Source organism: Rana temporaria, chromosome 5 (genome assembly GCF_905171775.1).
Source record: "Rana temporaria chromosome 5, aRanTem1.1, whole genome shotgun sequence".
NCBI classification, from domain to species: domain Eukaryota; kingdom Metazoa; phylum Chordata; class Amphibia; order Anura; family Ranidae; genus Rana; species Rana temporaria.
Window position 1 is genome coordinate 352,517,866 of NC_053493.1, and position 16,139 is coordinate 352,534,004.

General features: G+C 47.2%; 1 protein-coding gene across 1 annotated transcript in view; it reads left to right on the plus strand.

Moving 5' to 3' along the window:
- The window catches only part of CPNE3 (copine 3), a 92,297-nt gene that overhangs the window by 37,463 nt on the left and 38,695 nt on the right, over positions 1-16,139 (plus strand). Inside the window, exons 4-7 of the mRNA XM_040354582.1 lie at positions 213-287; positions 1,418-1,489; positions 1,680-1,763; positions 6,281-6,370. Coding sequence (XP_040210516.1) covers positions 213-287; positions 1,418-1,489; positions 1,680-1,763; positions 6,281-6,370 — 321 coding nt within the window. The remainder of the gene's footprint in view (positions 1-212; positions 288-1,417; positions 1,490-1,679; positions 1,764-6,280; positions 6,371-16,139) is intronic.

Below are 16,139 nucleotides of genomic sequence, written 5' to 3' on the forward strand. Positions count from 1 at the left end.
TACACAATCATCACACATCTTTTCCTGCTGACATGCAAGCGCCGTGCACGGGAATATTGGGAAGAGGTTATTTTTTAATGGGCGGTGGTAAGGCACATGGGATATCAGAAATAATAAGTTAAACATTGGCCCATGGCTACAGTTTAATAATATTGCTGAAGTGGTCGCATCCTTTTAATTATTATTAACACTTTCATTGTTTTGTTTTTAAGATTGTGTCTAGCAAGAGACTGACCAAACCGCTTGTAATGAAAAATGGCAGACCAGCAGCCAAAGGAACAATAACGGTATAGTTGGTCATCCATCATGGTTTTCTTGTTTTGCTTTTATTTTAATTGTGTGGATTTTACTTTGTTGATTAAACTCTTACACCCCATTGAATGGGGCTTAACGGAGAATAGAGGTAAACTTTTTTTGTAATATGCAAACTGTAAATGTATTATAAATGCATACCTTGAAAACTGTGGCTGTCTACATTTTTTCCCACCCGGACCCCAGTTTTTTCATATCGTGGATGGAGGAATCTCCATTGTGGCTTCCTGAATACAGTTGTTCTGACGAACTGACTGCATCTGACAGGATGAAGTCACTTATCATCCAATAGTTTTTCTATAAGCTCAGTTTAATTTTTAAACTGATTTGTCATGTTGTATGGTGTTTGAAGACCACTCATGGTTCCAACGTTGGCTAATTCAACATCAGCTGAAATTCAAGCCTTTTATGCCCACGATGGGCCAGCTAGGAGTAGGCAAATTACAGATTTTGTTTTAAAATTTCTTGTCCCTCAAATACAAAGGAGTCAATTTACTAAAACACAAAAACTCAGAATCTGGTGCTGCTGTTCTGGTGCGACCCCCTAGCCCCCTCGTTTCACTTACCTGAGCCCTGTATTTCCCTTGACGGAAACACGCTGTCCCTCTCTCCATGGGGTTCCGGCTCTTGATTGTATAGATTGATGGCAGCGCAGCCATTGGCTCCCGTGGCTGTCAATCATACCCAATGATGCGGGCGCCGGGGGCGGGGCAGAGTCGCGTGTCGATGGATGCCGAATGCTGGACTCGAGAGTGCTTCTCCTAGGGGGTTATCTGATGTGAGGAGGAGCCGCAAGAGCTGCCGAGGGACCCCAGAAGAGGATGATCGGGGCCACTCTGTGCAAAACCAGCTGCAGAGTGGAGGTAAGTATGACATGGTTATTATTATAAAAAAAAAAAAAAAAATGAAGGCTTACAATACTTTAGCAATAAAATTTGGAAGCGGATTTGTTTCTATGCATAGATGCACAAGATTTTGCACTCTCCAGTTTTAGTAAATACCCCCATAGGTCCTAATGTTACCTAAATAAATATTTTTGTTCTTCAAAAGGAGCATATCTATTATATAGTGCTAATGTTTCCGTATTGGTTTTTACTTTTTTCAGATATTTGCAGAAGAGATTAAGGATAACAGAGTAGTACAGTTTGAAGCAGAAGCAAGAAAATTGGACAATAAGGTAAAATGCTGATCTTTACTGATTATATTTCAGATTCTTGTAGCTTTTATTAACTGATTAGATATTTGACCTTCTTATTAGTCCACATACTGTGGCCTTGTAAGTCTTGTATTGAGTATTTTTCAGTAATTATTGTGTTCAGAGAGTGGTGAGGAATGTAATATATAACATTTACATGGTAATTTTGCAGGATTTCTTTGGAAAGTCGGACCCTTACTTGGAGTTTTACAGACAGGGGGAAGATGGCAGATGGCAGATGGTTCACAGGACAGAAGTAAGTGCAATCATAGGTAAAGGAAGGTGCAACATAATCGTGTCCCTAATGCTGTTGTATGCTAAGGAGTTATCCAGTAACATAGAAATAACCAGCCTTAACCACTTCCTTACTGGGCACTTAAACCCCCTTCCTGACCAGAGGACTTTTTGCGATTCGGCACTGCGTCGCTTTAACTGACAATTGCGCGGTCGTGCGACGTGGCTCCCAAACAAAATTGACGTCCTTTTTTACCCACAAATAGAGCTTTATTTTGGTGGTATTTGATCACCTCTGCCGTTTTTATTTTTTGCGCTATAAACAAAAATAGAGCGACAATTTTGAAAAAAAAATATAATAATTTTACTTGTTGCTATAATAAATAGCTCAATTTTTTTTTTACATTTTTTTTTATCCTCAGTCTAGGCCGATACGTATTCTACATATTTTTAGTAAAAAAAATAAAAAAATAAAAATCGCAATAAACGACTGGTTTGCGCAAAAGTTACAGCGCCTACAAAATAAGGGACAGAATTATTTTTTTTTATTATTTTTTTTTTACTAGTTATGGCGGCGATCTGCGATTTTTATTGCGACTGCGACATTATGGCAGACACATCGGACACTTTTGACACATTTTTGGCACCATTCACATTTATACTGCAATCAGTGCTATAAATATACACTAATTACTGTATAAATGTGACAATGAGATCATCTCTCATTGGCCGCACAGATCGCCTAGCAAACGGCCACTCCGATTGGCCGTTCACGGCGATCTGTGATTGGTTGTGTCCAAGGGACACGGCCAGCACAGAAGTTCCCCGCTGTGCGCTCGGGAGCGCGTGCGGGGAACGCGGAAAGGGGCGGACGTCAAATGACGGCGCCCCAGAGAAGTAGAACCACCCTGCGGCCGTATATAGTCGTACGGCTGTCGGGAAGTGGTTAAAGTGTTACTAAACCCACAACAGTAAAATCTGTCTGTATATGTAGCATAGCATAGCATGCTTGTTATACTCACTGTGGAACTTAAGGGGTTAATCCTCTGCATTGTGTAAAAAGGCTGTTTTATCCTGTATGCACAGATCCTCCCCTCCTGCACTGTGATCCTCCCCTCCTGCACGGAAAGGTTTTTTCACAGTAAGAGCTGTGAAAATGTGGAACAGACTCCCTCCAGAGGTGGTTCTGGCCAGCTCAGTAGATTGCTTTAAGAAGGGCCTGGATTCTTTCCTAAATGTACATAAAATAACTGAGTACTAAGATTTGTAGGTATAGTTGATCCAGGGTAAATCCGATTGCCTCTCGGGGGATCAGGAAGGAATTTTTTCCCCTGCTGTAGCAAATTGGATCATGCTCCGCTGGGGTTTTTTGCCTTCCTCTGGATCAACTGTGGGTATGGAGTTGGGTGTATAGGATTTTACTGTGTTTTTTATTTTGTTTTTTTGTGGTTGAACTGGATGGACTTGTGTCTTTTTTCAACCTGACTAACTATGTAACTATGTAACTATGTAACTATCTGGGAGAAGCCAGCTAACACAGGCAGAGTAGCCGACTTGCACATGCTCAGTTGTGTCTTTTATACTGGAGAGAACAGTTTCTTATTCTGATAGCTAGCCCTGTCACATGATATTGACACATGTGGGCGTGTATACAGGCTGAAGTTAAAATCTCCTCCTACCTGAACTGTCAGCACTGGAGAAACTGTGCAGTTTATTATGTAACTGGTATACAGATCATCCTGAAAGGTACCCAAAGTGAGTGTTATACGCCAATAAATACAGTATATAGTGGCAGTATTTTAATGTAAAAAGATTTATAAACTGTGGGCACTCGGGGGCGGATGAACTATTTTCATATTACTGGGTTTAGTAACACCAGTCATTTATAGTATAGTTACTTTCTGATAGAAATGATCTTCCATCACAAAGTGAAAATTCATGTCATGTAAAAGCTCAAACTTTCAGCATCTGTCTGTTTCTGAATGACCATGCTTGGCCACTTGCAAAGCTAAATATATATCTGCAGCCTGATAACAAACACCACTAAATCATTTCTGTTAGTAGCAATGTTTTTGCTTTTATTTTATTTTTTTTCAGGAAAAAAAAATGTTTCCTTTAACGTGAACTTGACCTGATCCTTATTTTTATTTAGTAACAGTGTTGAAGCTCAATTACCCCTGTCTTCAGATCAATGTCTGTATCCCTGCGGAGTAACCCTGGATTCCAGGTCCAGGCTGTGTACCTTTTACCAAGTTGCAAATAAGTGCTACCCCCTCCTGGTGCTAGGCTACACCCCCTGCCTTTTAAAGGGGTTGTAGAGTGAACCAACAATGCACTAGCTTAAAGGAACCTATTTAGAAATTAAAAAACAAACCTTTACAACCCCTTTAACATTTAAATGTGACACAGGTTGTAGTTTGGTGGCTGGATAAATTAGGGCTTCTAATTCTACTTGGGTAGAATTTTTGAGGCACCATGTACAGCCTGGGCCTGGTGTCCAAGGGGTTGCACAGGGACACACGGATCAATTTGAAGACCAATACAGCTACGGAAACCATAAGGTACCTACCGTATTTATCTGGGTATATCGCGCACCGGCGTATAGCGCGCACCCCAAGTCTAGAAGGGAAATTTCAGGAGAAAAAATGAATTACTTACAGTTTGAATGCCCCTAGTCGGTGTCTTGTCCGGCGTCCATCGGCGGCCTTGTCCGGTCCGGCGTCCGTCTTCGGCCTTGGTGGTGTCCCCGCTTCTCCCGCGCTGTCTCTGAGCGCCGCCGCCGACATATACCGAGCGCAGTACACTCGGGTACACTCGGCCACGCTCGGCTCCTGTCGCATAAAGGCTAGGAGGCGGCACAGGCACAGGGCATGACCGCGAGCGGAGCCGAGCGTGGCTGAGCCTAGCCGAGTGTACTGCGCTCAGTATATGTCGGCGCACCCACGATTTTAAGGGGAAAAAAGTGCGCGTTATACGCCGATAAATACGGTACATTTTTTTATAACACTGTTATTGGCATAGAAATACGTATTTGCCGGTGTATAAGGCGACCGGCGTATAAGACGACCCCCTAATTTTACATTTTTATTTTTTATTTTTTGGAATGTACTCGCCGTATAAGACAACCCCCCTTCCGAGGCTTCCGACGCTTCATATTTCTTCCTTCTGGAGCCATATTCTTTTTCCTTCTTGCTGGAGCCAATTACAGCAAGCAATGTATTCAATTAATGAATACAAAGCCTGCTTGGATTGGCAAAGGCTGTAACATCATCAGCCCACGTCTCTCTGACTCTCAAAGCCAATCCGAGCAGGCTACTGTATGTAACCTGCTCGGATTGGCAGAGGTTGTTACTCCAATCCGAGCAGGCTCTAAATTCATTTGAATACATCACTCACCGGGATTGGCTAAGCGGTATATACTGTATGTAGCCGAAGCTACATACAGTATTACCGCACATCAGCAGGCATCTGAGCAGCTGACCCGGCGTATAAGACGACCCCTGCTTTTTGGCCATTTTTTTAAAGTGTAAAAGGCCAGCAAATAAGGTACTTTATGGCAGGTCAGGTTCACTTTAAACTGCATTCTGATTTCTAGAAATGGTGTGATTGTCTCCTTATATATTAACCCCCTCCCCCAACCAATAGAACAATTACATTTTTATATTGTTAAATAATTTTCTCAGAAATAATTTATAGTGGGTTCTGACCAATGTATGGATCATAGGCTATAGGTGACAAATACACTGGCCCAGATTCAGGTAGATCCGCGCAATATTTGCGTGGGCAAAGGGCAAAGATTTTGCTCTGCGCCCACGCAAATATTTGGATTTGCCCGCGATTCACGGAGCAGTAGCTCCGTAAATTGCGCCGGGCACTATGCTAATTAGCCCTGCGTAAGGGCGCCTAATGTAAATGATCCCGCCGGGGGCGTGAATCATTTAAATTAGGCGCGCTCCCGCGCCGAGCGAACAGCGCATGCTCCGTCGGGGAAACTTTCCCGACGTGCATTGCGGCAAATGACGTCGCAAGGACGTCATTTGCTTCTAAGTGAACGTGAATGGCGTCCAGCGCCATTCACAAATCACTTACGTAAACGACGTGAAATTTAAATTTCACGAGCGGGAAGGGCGGCTATACTTTAGCATTGGCTGCCCCTACTATGAGAAGGAGCAGCCTTACGCTAAAGTCGCCGTACGGAAACTCCGTACCTTGCGTGCGCAGGGCCCGCGCAACTTTTGTGAATCGGTGGTAGTATGCAATTTGCATACTATACGCCGATCACAATGGCCGCGCCCCCTAGCGGCCAACGCAAGAATGCAGCCTGAGATATGAAGGCATAAGGAGGCTTATGTCTGTCATATCCTAGGCTGCAGTCCGCGTAGCGATGTTCCTGAATTGGGGGCATTCGCTACGCGGGAGCAAAACAGCTATTGCGCCGCGCAACCTATGGTTGCGCGGGCGCAATAGCTTCTTGAATCTGGGCCACTGCATTTACTGTATTGTGTGGACATTTTTATTGTGTACAATTTTTCTTCTCAGGTGGTCAAAAATAATCTGAATCCTGTCTGGAGACCCTTCAAAATACCACTGCGGTCCCTATGCAATGGAGATATGGAGAAGCCAATTCGGGTAATGGATATTGACTAGTAATATACTTCTAAAAAATGTGCATGTGCCTCTGTTATTATATAGAACCACCAGCACTTCAGAAGTGTGTGCTAAAATATAGAGGAAGCTGTTGCTCTTCAAGTTATTTTATGCTGTTCTTTTTGATAGAAAAAGCTAAATGCTAGTTGCCTGACTGCCTTTGGCTTCAGTACTTTAGGACATTTATCTACAATAAACATGTATATTAGAATCAAGGCAGAACTCCTAATCTGTGTACTTGTTCATTTTAGAGACAAAAACTGCTGGATCAGCATGACAGAGAACTTGGGCCCAGATTCACGTATATCGGCGCAAAAAAGGGCGGGCGTAACGTATCTCATTTACGTTACGCCGTCGCAAGTTTTTCAGGCAAGTGCTTTATTCACAAAGCACTTGCCTGTAAAGTTGCGGCGGCGTAGCGTAAATCACCCGGCGGAATTCAAATTCGGCAGGTAGGGGGCGTGTATCATTTAAATGATGCGCGTCCCCGCGCCGAACGAACTGCGCATGCGCCGGCCGCGACTGAATCCTAGTGCGCATGCTCCAAATGACGTCGGCAAATCGTCATGCTTTCGACGTGAACGTAAATTACGTCCAGCCGTATTCGCGAACAACTTGCGCAAACGACGTAAAATGTCAAAACTCGCCGCGGGAACGACGGCCATACTTAACATTGGCTGCGCCTCATAGACCCAGGGGCAACTTTACTGTGTCGTAACTTTAATGCGTCGGCCGCGTGTACGTTCGGGAATTCGCGTATCTAGCTAATTTGCATACTCAACGCGGAAATCTACGGAAGCGCCACCTAGCGGGCAAAAAAAAAATGCAGTTTAGATCCGACGGCGTAAGAGACTTACGCCTGTCGGATCTAATGGATATCTATGCGTAACTGATTCTAAGAATCAGTCGCATAGATACGACGGGCCAGATTAGGACTTACGACGGCGTACATGGCGCTGCGCCGTCGTAAGTCCTTTGAGAATCTGGGCCTTGGATTTCTAGAAGGGAAAAACAGCAATGGGACCTTCCATACTTTTCCATAACATCTTTCCTTCAAAGCGCTATTAACTACTTCCCATCGGGGCCAATTCTGGCACTTCATAATTTTTCTGCTCGAAAATTACTCAAAACCTCCAAACATTATATATGTTTTTTTTTTAGCAGAGACCCTAGGGAATAAAGAGGCAGTTGTTGCAACTTTTTTTTTGTCACAGGGATTTTGCGCATCAATTTTTCAAACGTGTTTTTTTTTTTGGGGGAAATTAATTTCATTCATTAAAGTTAGCCCAATTTTTTTGTATAATGTGAAAGATAATGTTACGCAGAGTAAAAAGATACCTAACATGTCATGCTTGAAACTTGCGCTTGCTCGTGGAATGGCGCCAGACTTCGTTACCCAAAAATCTCCATAGGCAATGCTTTAAATTTTTTTTGCAGGCTACCTGTTTAGAGTTACAGAGGAGGTCTTGGTACAGAATTGTTGCTGGTGCTTTAACGTTCGTGGCAATACCTCACATGTGTGGTTTCAAGGCTGTCTACATATGTGGGCGCGACCTACGCAAGCGTTTTTTTTTTTTTTTTTTTTAGCTTCACATATTAAGCACAAAAAAACTGTTTATTACACAGTGTGGACAGTGTGGCCTACCAGCAGTCTGTTAGTTTGGAGAAGGGCAGGGGAGCGTCTTTGCCATCCTAGGCTATGGGACTGTGTGTTTCTATTGATGTATGCAGTGTAGGCAAACCCAGTTCTAGTGTCTGCATGCAAGGGTGGCTCCATAGGATGCTGCATGAGAAAGGAGCCTCCTTTTGTAACAGGAAACCTAGGGGAGCAGTCATGGTACCAGCTTAAACAGGAATACAAGCAAGGATTAAAGGATAAAGAAGCTGCATAGTCAATAAATGATTTAATCAACTGCTGAACATGCTTAAAAAACTTAGGGCCAGATTCTCAGAGACGTACTTCGGCGTATCAGTAGATACGCCGTCATAAGTCCGAATCTGCGCCGTCGTAAATTTAATCGTATTCTGGAAACCAGATACACTTAAATTAGGCTAAGATACGAGCGGCGTAAGTCTCCTACGCCGTCGTATCTTAGGGTGCATATTTACGCTGGCCGCTAGGTGGCGCTTCTGTTGAGTTTGGCGTAGAATATGCAAATTACTAGATACGCCGATTCACGAACGTACGTGCGCCCGTCGCAATTAGTTACGCCGTTTACGTTAGAGATACGCCGGCGTAAAGATAAAGCTGGTCTCTAGGTGGCGCATCCAATGCAAAGTATGGACGTCGGAACAAGCGTATCTTTTTACGTCGTTTGCGTAAGTCGTACGCGAATAGGGCTGTGCGTAAATTACGTTCACGTCACAGGCATTGAGCCGACGTATCTTTGGGCGTAAATACGACGTGATACTGAGCATGCGCGCACATGCGCCGTTCGTTCGGCCATGCATCTACATGGGGTCAAGCCTCATTTGAATACAACACGCCCCCTACAGCCTACTTTGAATTACGCGTGCTTACGTCGGCCCATTTACGCTACGCCGCCGTAACTTAGGAGGCAAGTGCTTTGTGAATACAGCACTTGCCTCTCTAAGTTGCCGTGGTGTAGCGTAAATACGGTACGCTACGCCCGCGCAACGTAGATCGGCCGTACGTGAATCTAGGCCTTAGGATTTAATATCACTTTAATTATTCAGTGCCTTGAAAAAGTATTTGTACCCCTTGACATTTTCCACATTTTGTCATGTTGCAACCAAAAACGTAAATGTATTTTTATTGGGATTTAATGTGATAGAACAAACACAATGTGACACATAATTGTGAAGTGGAAGCAAAATAATAAACGGTTTCTAACACATGAATATGCTTTGATCTAAACCATTCCACTGTAGCTCTGGCTGTATGTTTAGGGTCATTGCCCTGCTGGAAGATGAACCTCCACCCCAGTCTCAAGTCTTTTGCAGGCTTTAACAGGTTTTCTTCTAAGAATGCCCTATATTTGGCTCCATCCATCTTCCCATCAACTCTGACCAGCTTTCCTGTCCCTGCTGAATTAAAGCATCCCCACAAGGGGCTCAGTCCCCGCAGCCCATAGCACCGCCCCACCAACTCGCACTTTCTGTGTGGTCGTGCACTGTGCGGAACGCCGGACCAATAGGTTTACACCAGGCCTGTCACCCCTTACAAACATGTGACCACATCTAGAGGCCCCAATTGGCAAGTTTTATATTGTCCTTGGGGCACAGAGCACTGCGCCCTGAGCCCTCCCACCCTGCGATGCCAGTAAATCTGCATCAGCTTCCGGCTTCCTGGCCATCCAGAACCTGGAAAGAAGACCAGGTGAAGACAGAAGCTGCCGTGTCGGGCAGTCCAGGGGAGCTCCGTCATGGGGTGAATGCGGACCTGGAGGGGGCTGACTTGCCCTCCCAAAATCCTCCAGCACCAGCCGCCACTGATCCCCACAACATGATGCTGCCACCACCATGTTTTAGGCCTCTTTCACACAGGCGGACCGTTCACTGTCAGTTTTTTAGGCGGACCTGAACGGGCGATCCGTGCCCCTCTATAGAGCCACGAATGTCAGCGGTGACATGTCCGCTGACATCCGACCCGCTCCGATCCGCCAAAGTGTAATGGATGGAAACTCTATTTTCCATCCGTCTGGCGGATCGGATAAAAACTGACTCTACGGTCCGTCTTCATCCGATCCCCCATAGGGGAGAGCGGAGATTTGACAGGTCGGTCCCTGCACAGAGACAGACCTGTCATCTGCCTGCTCAAAACAGAGCCCGTACAAGGACACGTCCGTGTGAAAGGGCCCTTACGGTGGGGATGGTGTGTTCAGGGTGATGTGCAGTGTTAGTTTTCTTCCACACATAGGGCCAGATCCACAGAAGAATTACGCCGGCGTATCTCTTGCTACGCTGCGTAATTCTAGATTTTCCTAGCTTGTGACGGAAAATATTGATTATATGAAGACAGGAGGCGAGTATCTTATGCATGATCTTTCTTTATTCATGCTCACAGCAGAAATCCAACTTTCAGTGAAATCAATAGAAAAAAATGTTTCTTTAAACTGAAAACAAGAAAACTACACCCCCGGCAGCCCTCTAGCTGGATCTGCCAATCACGGAGCAGGACAGCCGGTATATAAGGGGCTGCTTCCTTAAGAACCTCCTCTTTCTTGAGGCGAACCGTAGACAAAACTGGAACCGACCACAGTCCGAACCTCTAAACCCTGGAATTGGAGTTCCGGTACAGGAGTCAGCCGACGACAGCCGGGTATCTGGATGTAGTGGGAGCCCCCACCTCAGGTCTGCGATGGACGAACGGTCCAAGTGTTGAACAGGAACGGTGATCTCAACAGGAGATCAAACGGAATGTCCGGGAACAATCAGTCACCGATCTGGAAGATGCGTGGTTCAATAACCTAAAATAGATGAGATATAATACCGTGACAGGGATGGGTTGGGAGGGAAGATACTCGCCTCCTGTCTTCATATAATCAATATTTTCCGTCACAAGCTAGGAAAATCTAGAATTATATATCAGACAGGAGGCTCATATCTTATGCAAGTTTAAAGCTATAACAATGTATACATGAAAAATACAACTGATATAATTCTACAACACTGACATAGATACGTGTTCCTCCGGTCTGAAATAGAATTGACGGAAGGTGGTCGCTGAGGACCAGTCTGCTGCTAACAATAGGTCCGATAGGGAACCTCCCGAGGTGAGGACTTTAGTAGCCATCGCCCCTCTGGAGGAGTGAGCACCAAATAGGGTTGTGTCAATCCCTGCCATATCCATGACAGAGCGTACCCATCTGGCTAGTGTAGCCGAGGAAACTGGAAGGTGAGGTTTGGTGTAAGAAATAAGGAGATGAGAAGATTGCAATGAACGTAACGGGGTCGTCATAGACTCGTAAGTCTGTAGGCAGCGAACCACACAAAGGTGTGGGTGCGTGGGGAAGAACGGATAGAAGACCGATTGAAGGCCCGTCTTAGTCCTACGCACGACCGAAAACTTAACTCCTTGAGGCGAGAATTGACGCCTGGATATGTCCAGGGCCTTGACGTCTGACACACGCTTGATAGAAATCAGGCATAAGAGGACGGTCAATTTAAAAGACAGTAACCTCAAAGACAGAGTGTCATTGTCTCCCCAGTCCGAGAACATGGTCAGGACCTTGGTCACGTCCCAAGTATGTTGGTACTTGGGTCGTGGGGGTCGTTGAAATCTAACGCCCCTTAAAAGACGGCACACCAAAGGGTGTCTACCTACCGGTAACAAGTCCACAGGAGAGTGGTAGGCTGAGATCGCCGATCGATAGACATTAAGGGAGCTATAGGACCTCCCGGATTCATAAGAATCCACCAGGTAGTTGACCACTAGGGACACAGGTGCCTGAACGGGATCAACCTGTCGTTGATCACATCAACGAACCCAGAGTCGCCAGGCTGATCGGTATGCCGATCTAGTCCCGGGGGCCCAGGCCAAGGCGAGGAGATCCCTAGCTGTTCTTGAAAGGTCGCTGCCTGTAGCCGACACCCCGAGACCAACCATGCGAGGAGAGGCAGGGTGTGGTCCGTGATTAACGGGTGCAGGTCCCCGTTCGGACTGGTGAGGAGTTGAGGGGAGTGAGGGAGGAGCCTGGGGAGATCCACCGTCATCCCCAGGAGGAGGGGAAACCAAGGTTGCGTCGGCCACCACGGGGTGATCAGCACGACCGACGCTCTCAGGTTCGTTATGTGAAGAAGGACTCTGAGGATTAATGAGAATGGGGGAAACGCATAATGTGTCCCTTGGGGCCAGGTCTGGCGGAGGGCGTCTACCGCGCGCGCCTCCGGATCCGGTCTCCAGCTGTAAAAACGCGGGAGCTGACGGTTGAGACGGGAAGCGAAGAGGTCCAAAGTAGGGGACCCCATAGACGAGCGAGGGCCAGGAATACTGACCGATCCAGTTGCCAATCGCTGGAATCGGACAGGTAACGAGAGTTCCAGTCTGCTACCATATTGGAAGCACCCGGGATATATTCCGCGATTGGAACGATGCTGCGTTCCAGGCAGAAATGCCAGAAGTCTTTCACGAGCTCCGCTAAGATCTTGGATCTGGAGCCCCCCAGACGATTGACGTATTGGACTGCGGTGACGTTGTCCATACGTAGTAACACACAACAGTTGGACGTGTGAGGTAGAAGACTCCTGATGGCAAAGAAGGCCGCCAGGAGCTCCAGCGCGTTGATGTGTAGTAGAGATTCCTCTGCAGACCACGTTCCTCCCTTGGACGAGGAACCGCACCGAGCGCCCCAGCCATGTCGGCTGGCATCCGACTCCAGAACGAAGTCCGGATTGGAACTGAAGATGGTCTTGCCGTTCCATTCGACGGCATGGCGTAACCACCACCGAAGTTCCACCATGGCCTCCGCGTCCAAAAGGACCTCGTCTGCATAGCGGAGCCCCTGGCGGAGATGAAGGGTCTTAAGCCTCTGTAGGGCTTGGTAATGAAGGGGGGCAGGGAAGATTGCTTGTATCGATGCTGATAACAGACCGACGAGGCGGGCCAGTCCGCGTAAGGACACTCTCTGTTTGTCTAGCACGAGGCTGATTTCTTTGCGTATGGTAATTAACTTGGCTTTGGGTAGACGGAGGACCGCTTGGCTGGTGTCCACCAAGAAACCTAAAAACTCCATCTCTCGAGATGGGGAAAGGACCGATTTCTCGTGATTTATGAGAAAACCCAGGTCTTGAAGCAAGGTGACTGCCCAGGAGGCATGTACGTTTGCTTGGTGGGGGGAGCGGGCCATTATGAGCAGGTCGTCTAAATAAATGATCAACCTCACTCCTCTGCTCCGCAGGGCCGCCATCACCGGTTTTAGTAATTTGGTAAAACACCACGGGGCTGAGGAGAGGCCGAAAGGAAGGCAAGTGAATTGCCACATTCTGTCTCTCCACAGGAAACGGAGTAAGTGTTGGGAGGCCGGATGAATGGGAACCGTGAGGTAGGCGTCTTTTAAGTCCACCTTTACTAACCAATCTCCGGGACGTAAGAGGTCCCGTAGGCAGTGTATGCCCTCCATCTTGAAATGTCGATAAACGACATGCTGATTGAGGTTCCTCAAGTTTATCACCGGGCGGAAACCACCGCCCTTTTTTCTGACCAGAAAAAGGTTGCTGAGGAAACCCGGGGAGAGTGGGTCTACTTCTACTACCGCTTGTTTGGCCCGAAGGTCCTGTAATTCGTTGTCCATCAGAGTGGCGTTTGGGATTGAAAACCGAATGGGATGAGGGACCCGATTCATCTCTGGTAGGGCACATAGTTCTATCTGATAGCCCACTACAGTATGGAGTATCCACGCGTCTGCCGTAATCGCAGACCAGGCGTGGATAAAATGTCTCAACCTTCCCCCTACAGGTATGTGGGAAAAATTGAGGTGTGTTGTACTCACCGGAAGCCGGCCTGGAACGGGGGTAACCTCTCCCTCCTCGGCCTCTCCATGGACGTCCTCGGGGAGGAAAGAAGGGCGCCGGTTGTGCCACTGGTACTGGATAGGGCTGCGGGGCTTGGTACTGCGCGGAAGCCCTTTGGTATGGCCTGTTTGAGAAGTAGCGGCCGGCAGAGCGGCCTTTGTATCTGCCGGCCTTGGGAAAAACTCTACTGGCATTAGCTTTCTTTAGCGATGTCTGGGCCTTGTCCAAACTGGAGTAGAGCCCTACCATTTTGTTGATGTCCTTTATGAGAGAATCTCCGAACAGCATGCCTTCTGCTGACGGGCCTGGTTCAGACTCGGCAAGATGGGAAAGCTGGGGGTCAAGAGGATTGAGCGGCGGCACTCCATGGAACATGTAGTGTTTGCAGAGTCCAGGAGACAAACTGCTCTCTGGGCCCATCCTCTAAGCTGGGACAAGTCCACTGGCTGTCCAGAGGCGGAAGCCTGTTCACTAAGATTTAAAATCTTTGTGACAGGGCCAAATAGGTCCAAGACCCTGTCCTGAATGGTTTTGAAGGACCTCTCTATCCCTTTTTTAGAGTATTTCCCATTCTTTGTGAGGTACCTCAGGAGTATGGGGTCCACCTCAGGAGTGCTAACCACTTTTTTGGCGATACAAGGGCGGGGGCATTCCGCCCGTAACTTATTTCTGTTAGCTTTGTCAACTGACCTACGTGCCCAATACTCAATATACTGAGACACCTCGGGTAGGGGTGTCCAGTCACCGGAGCGGGGATGACTAATAGCTTCCGGGTCGAAAAATGGCTCTCCGTGGGAGTCCAATAGAGTCTCACCCTGGGATATAGGGTTGGCGCCGTTCTGTGATGACAAATGCCCACTGTCCTCATAATCATCATCATCCTCATCTCCAGACTCGGAGGCGTCAGCCGCTTCGGACTCCGCGGACGACTCAGGAGAGGAGTCCACAAAGGAGTCCGGTTTAGTCCGCCTGGCGGGTTTGGTTGCCTCTGTGAATTTTTCTCCCCGAGGCCCAGGGGTCGTTCAGAGTCTGGGAGGACAGTGGGTCGACAGTCCTGGGATGGTACTGTCTGGGGCATGATTATTACTTCCCCTGCCGGGGAGTCGTGGGCCACATTAATGTGGCGGCGTTTCTGTGACGCCTTGCCCTTCTTCATGGGCGGTATGCCGGTGTCGGAAGTTCCGGACACAGGGTGTATAGGTGGGGTTGGTACCACCGAGGCCATGGCAGCTTGAACTGATCGACTGATCAGCTCTTGGATCTGTGCTGCAGACATAAAAATAGGGGCATCCTGTGGTGTATCTAGTAGTCCCTCAGGAACGCTGACAGGGGAGAGGGCTCTGTCTTCAGCCATAGCGGGTTAACGCTGTCAGTAGGCAGCCCTATAGTATATATATATATATATATATATATATATATATATATATATATATATATATATATATATATATATATATATATGATAAAATGCAGTACTGCAGTATGCAGTCTAAAAGGCCAGGCCTGCACAAAACCGAAATCAATACACAGTGTTAATGTACTAAAAAATCAGTCTGCAGAATGCAGTTAAAAGATGTACCTAGGTGATGGGAATAAATTCCCCAAGCTAATAAGCAATGCTGCAGGGAATCCGCGCTCCGTACCTCTCACCGCTCGCCCACACACTGGCTGAGCGGTGCGGAGAAGCGGAGCACGGGAGCAGAGGGCGTAGTCTCGTGAGACTCTAGCCCTCGTGTGATAGGTGGAGAATCGGAATGACGTCACGCCCTCCTGCAAGAACGCGCCGCGTATACAGAAGAGGCGCGAATGAGAAAGGAGGGGAGGCGCAGTCAAAATGGCGCCGTCACCTCGTGATACCTCAGAAGGTCTCACGGAGTAAGAGCGCGGGAGAAGTCGGAACCGGTCAGAGCGTCCGAGGGGTGCGCGCTGACCGGAGCCCAACCGACAGGTTGGGATGAAGGAAGGGAAGAATTATAAAGGGTTATATTGAGGCGGATCCTAAAAACTATCAGGGAGAAAGCAGATAGGGAAATATCCCCAGCGCCCAGAGGGGGGCGAAGTGAGAGGAATCCACCAGAAAAATTACAGTGTGAATTAAACACAACGCTGTAATTAGTGATAAAGAGTAATATAAATAATGTACTTATCTGAGTTCTGTTCTGTGAGCAGAAAGAAAGAGGAGGTTCTTAAGGAAGCAGCCCCTTATATACCGGCTGTCCTTCTCTGTGATTGGCAGATCCAGCTAGAGGGCTGCCGGGGGTGTAGTTTTCTTGTTTTC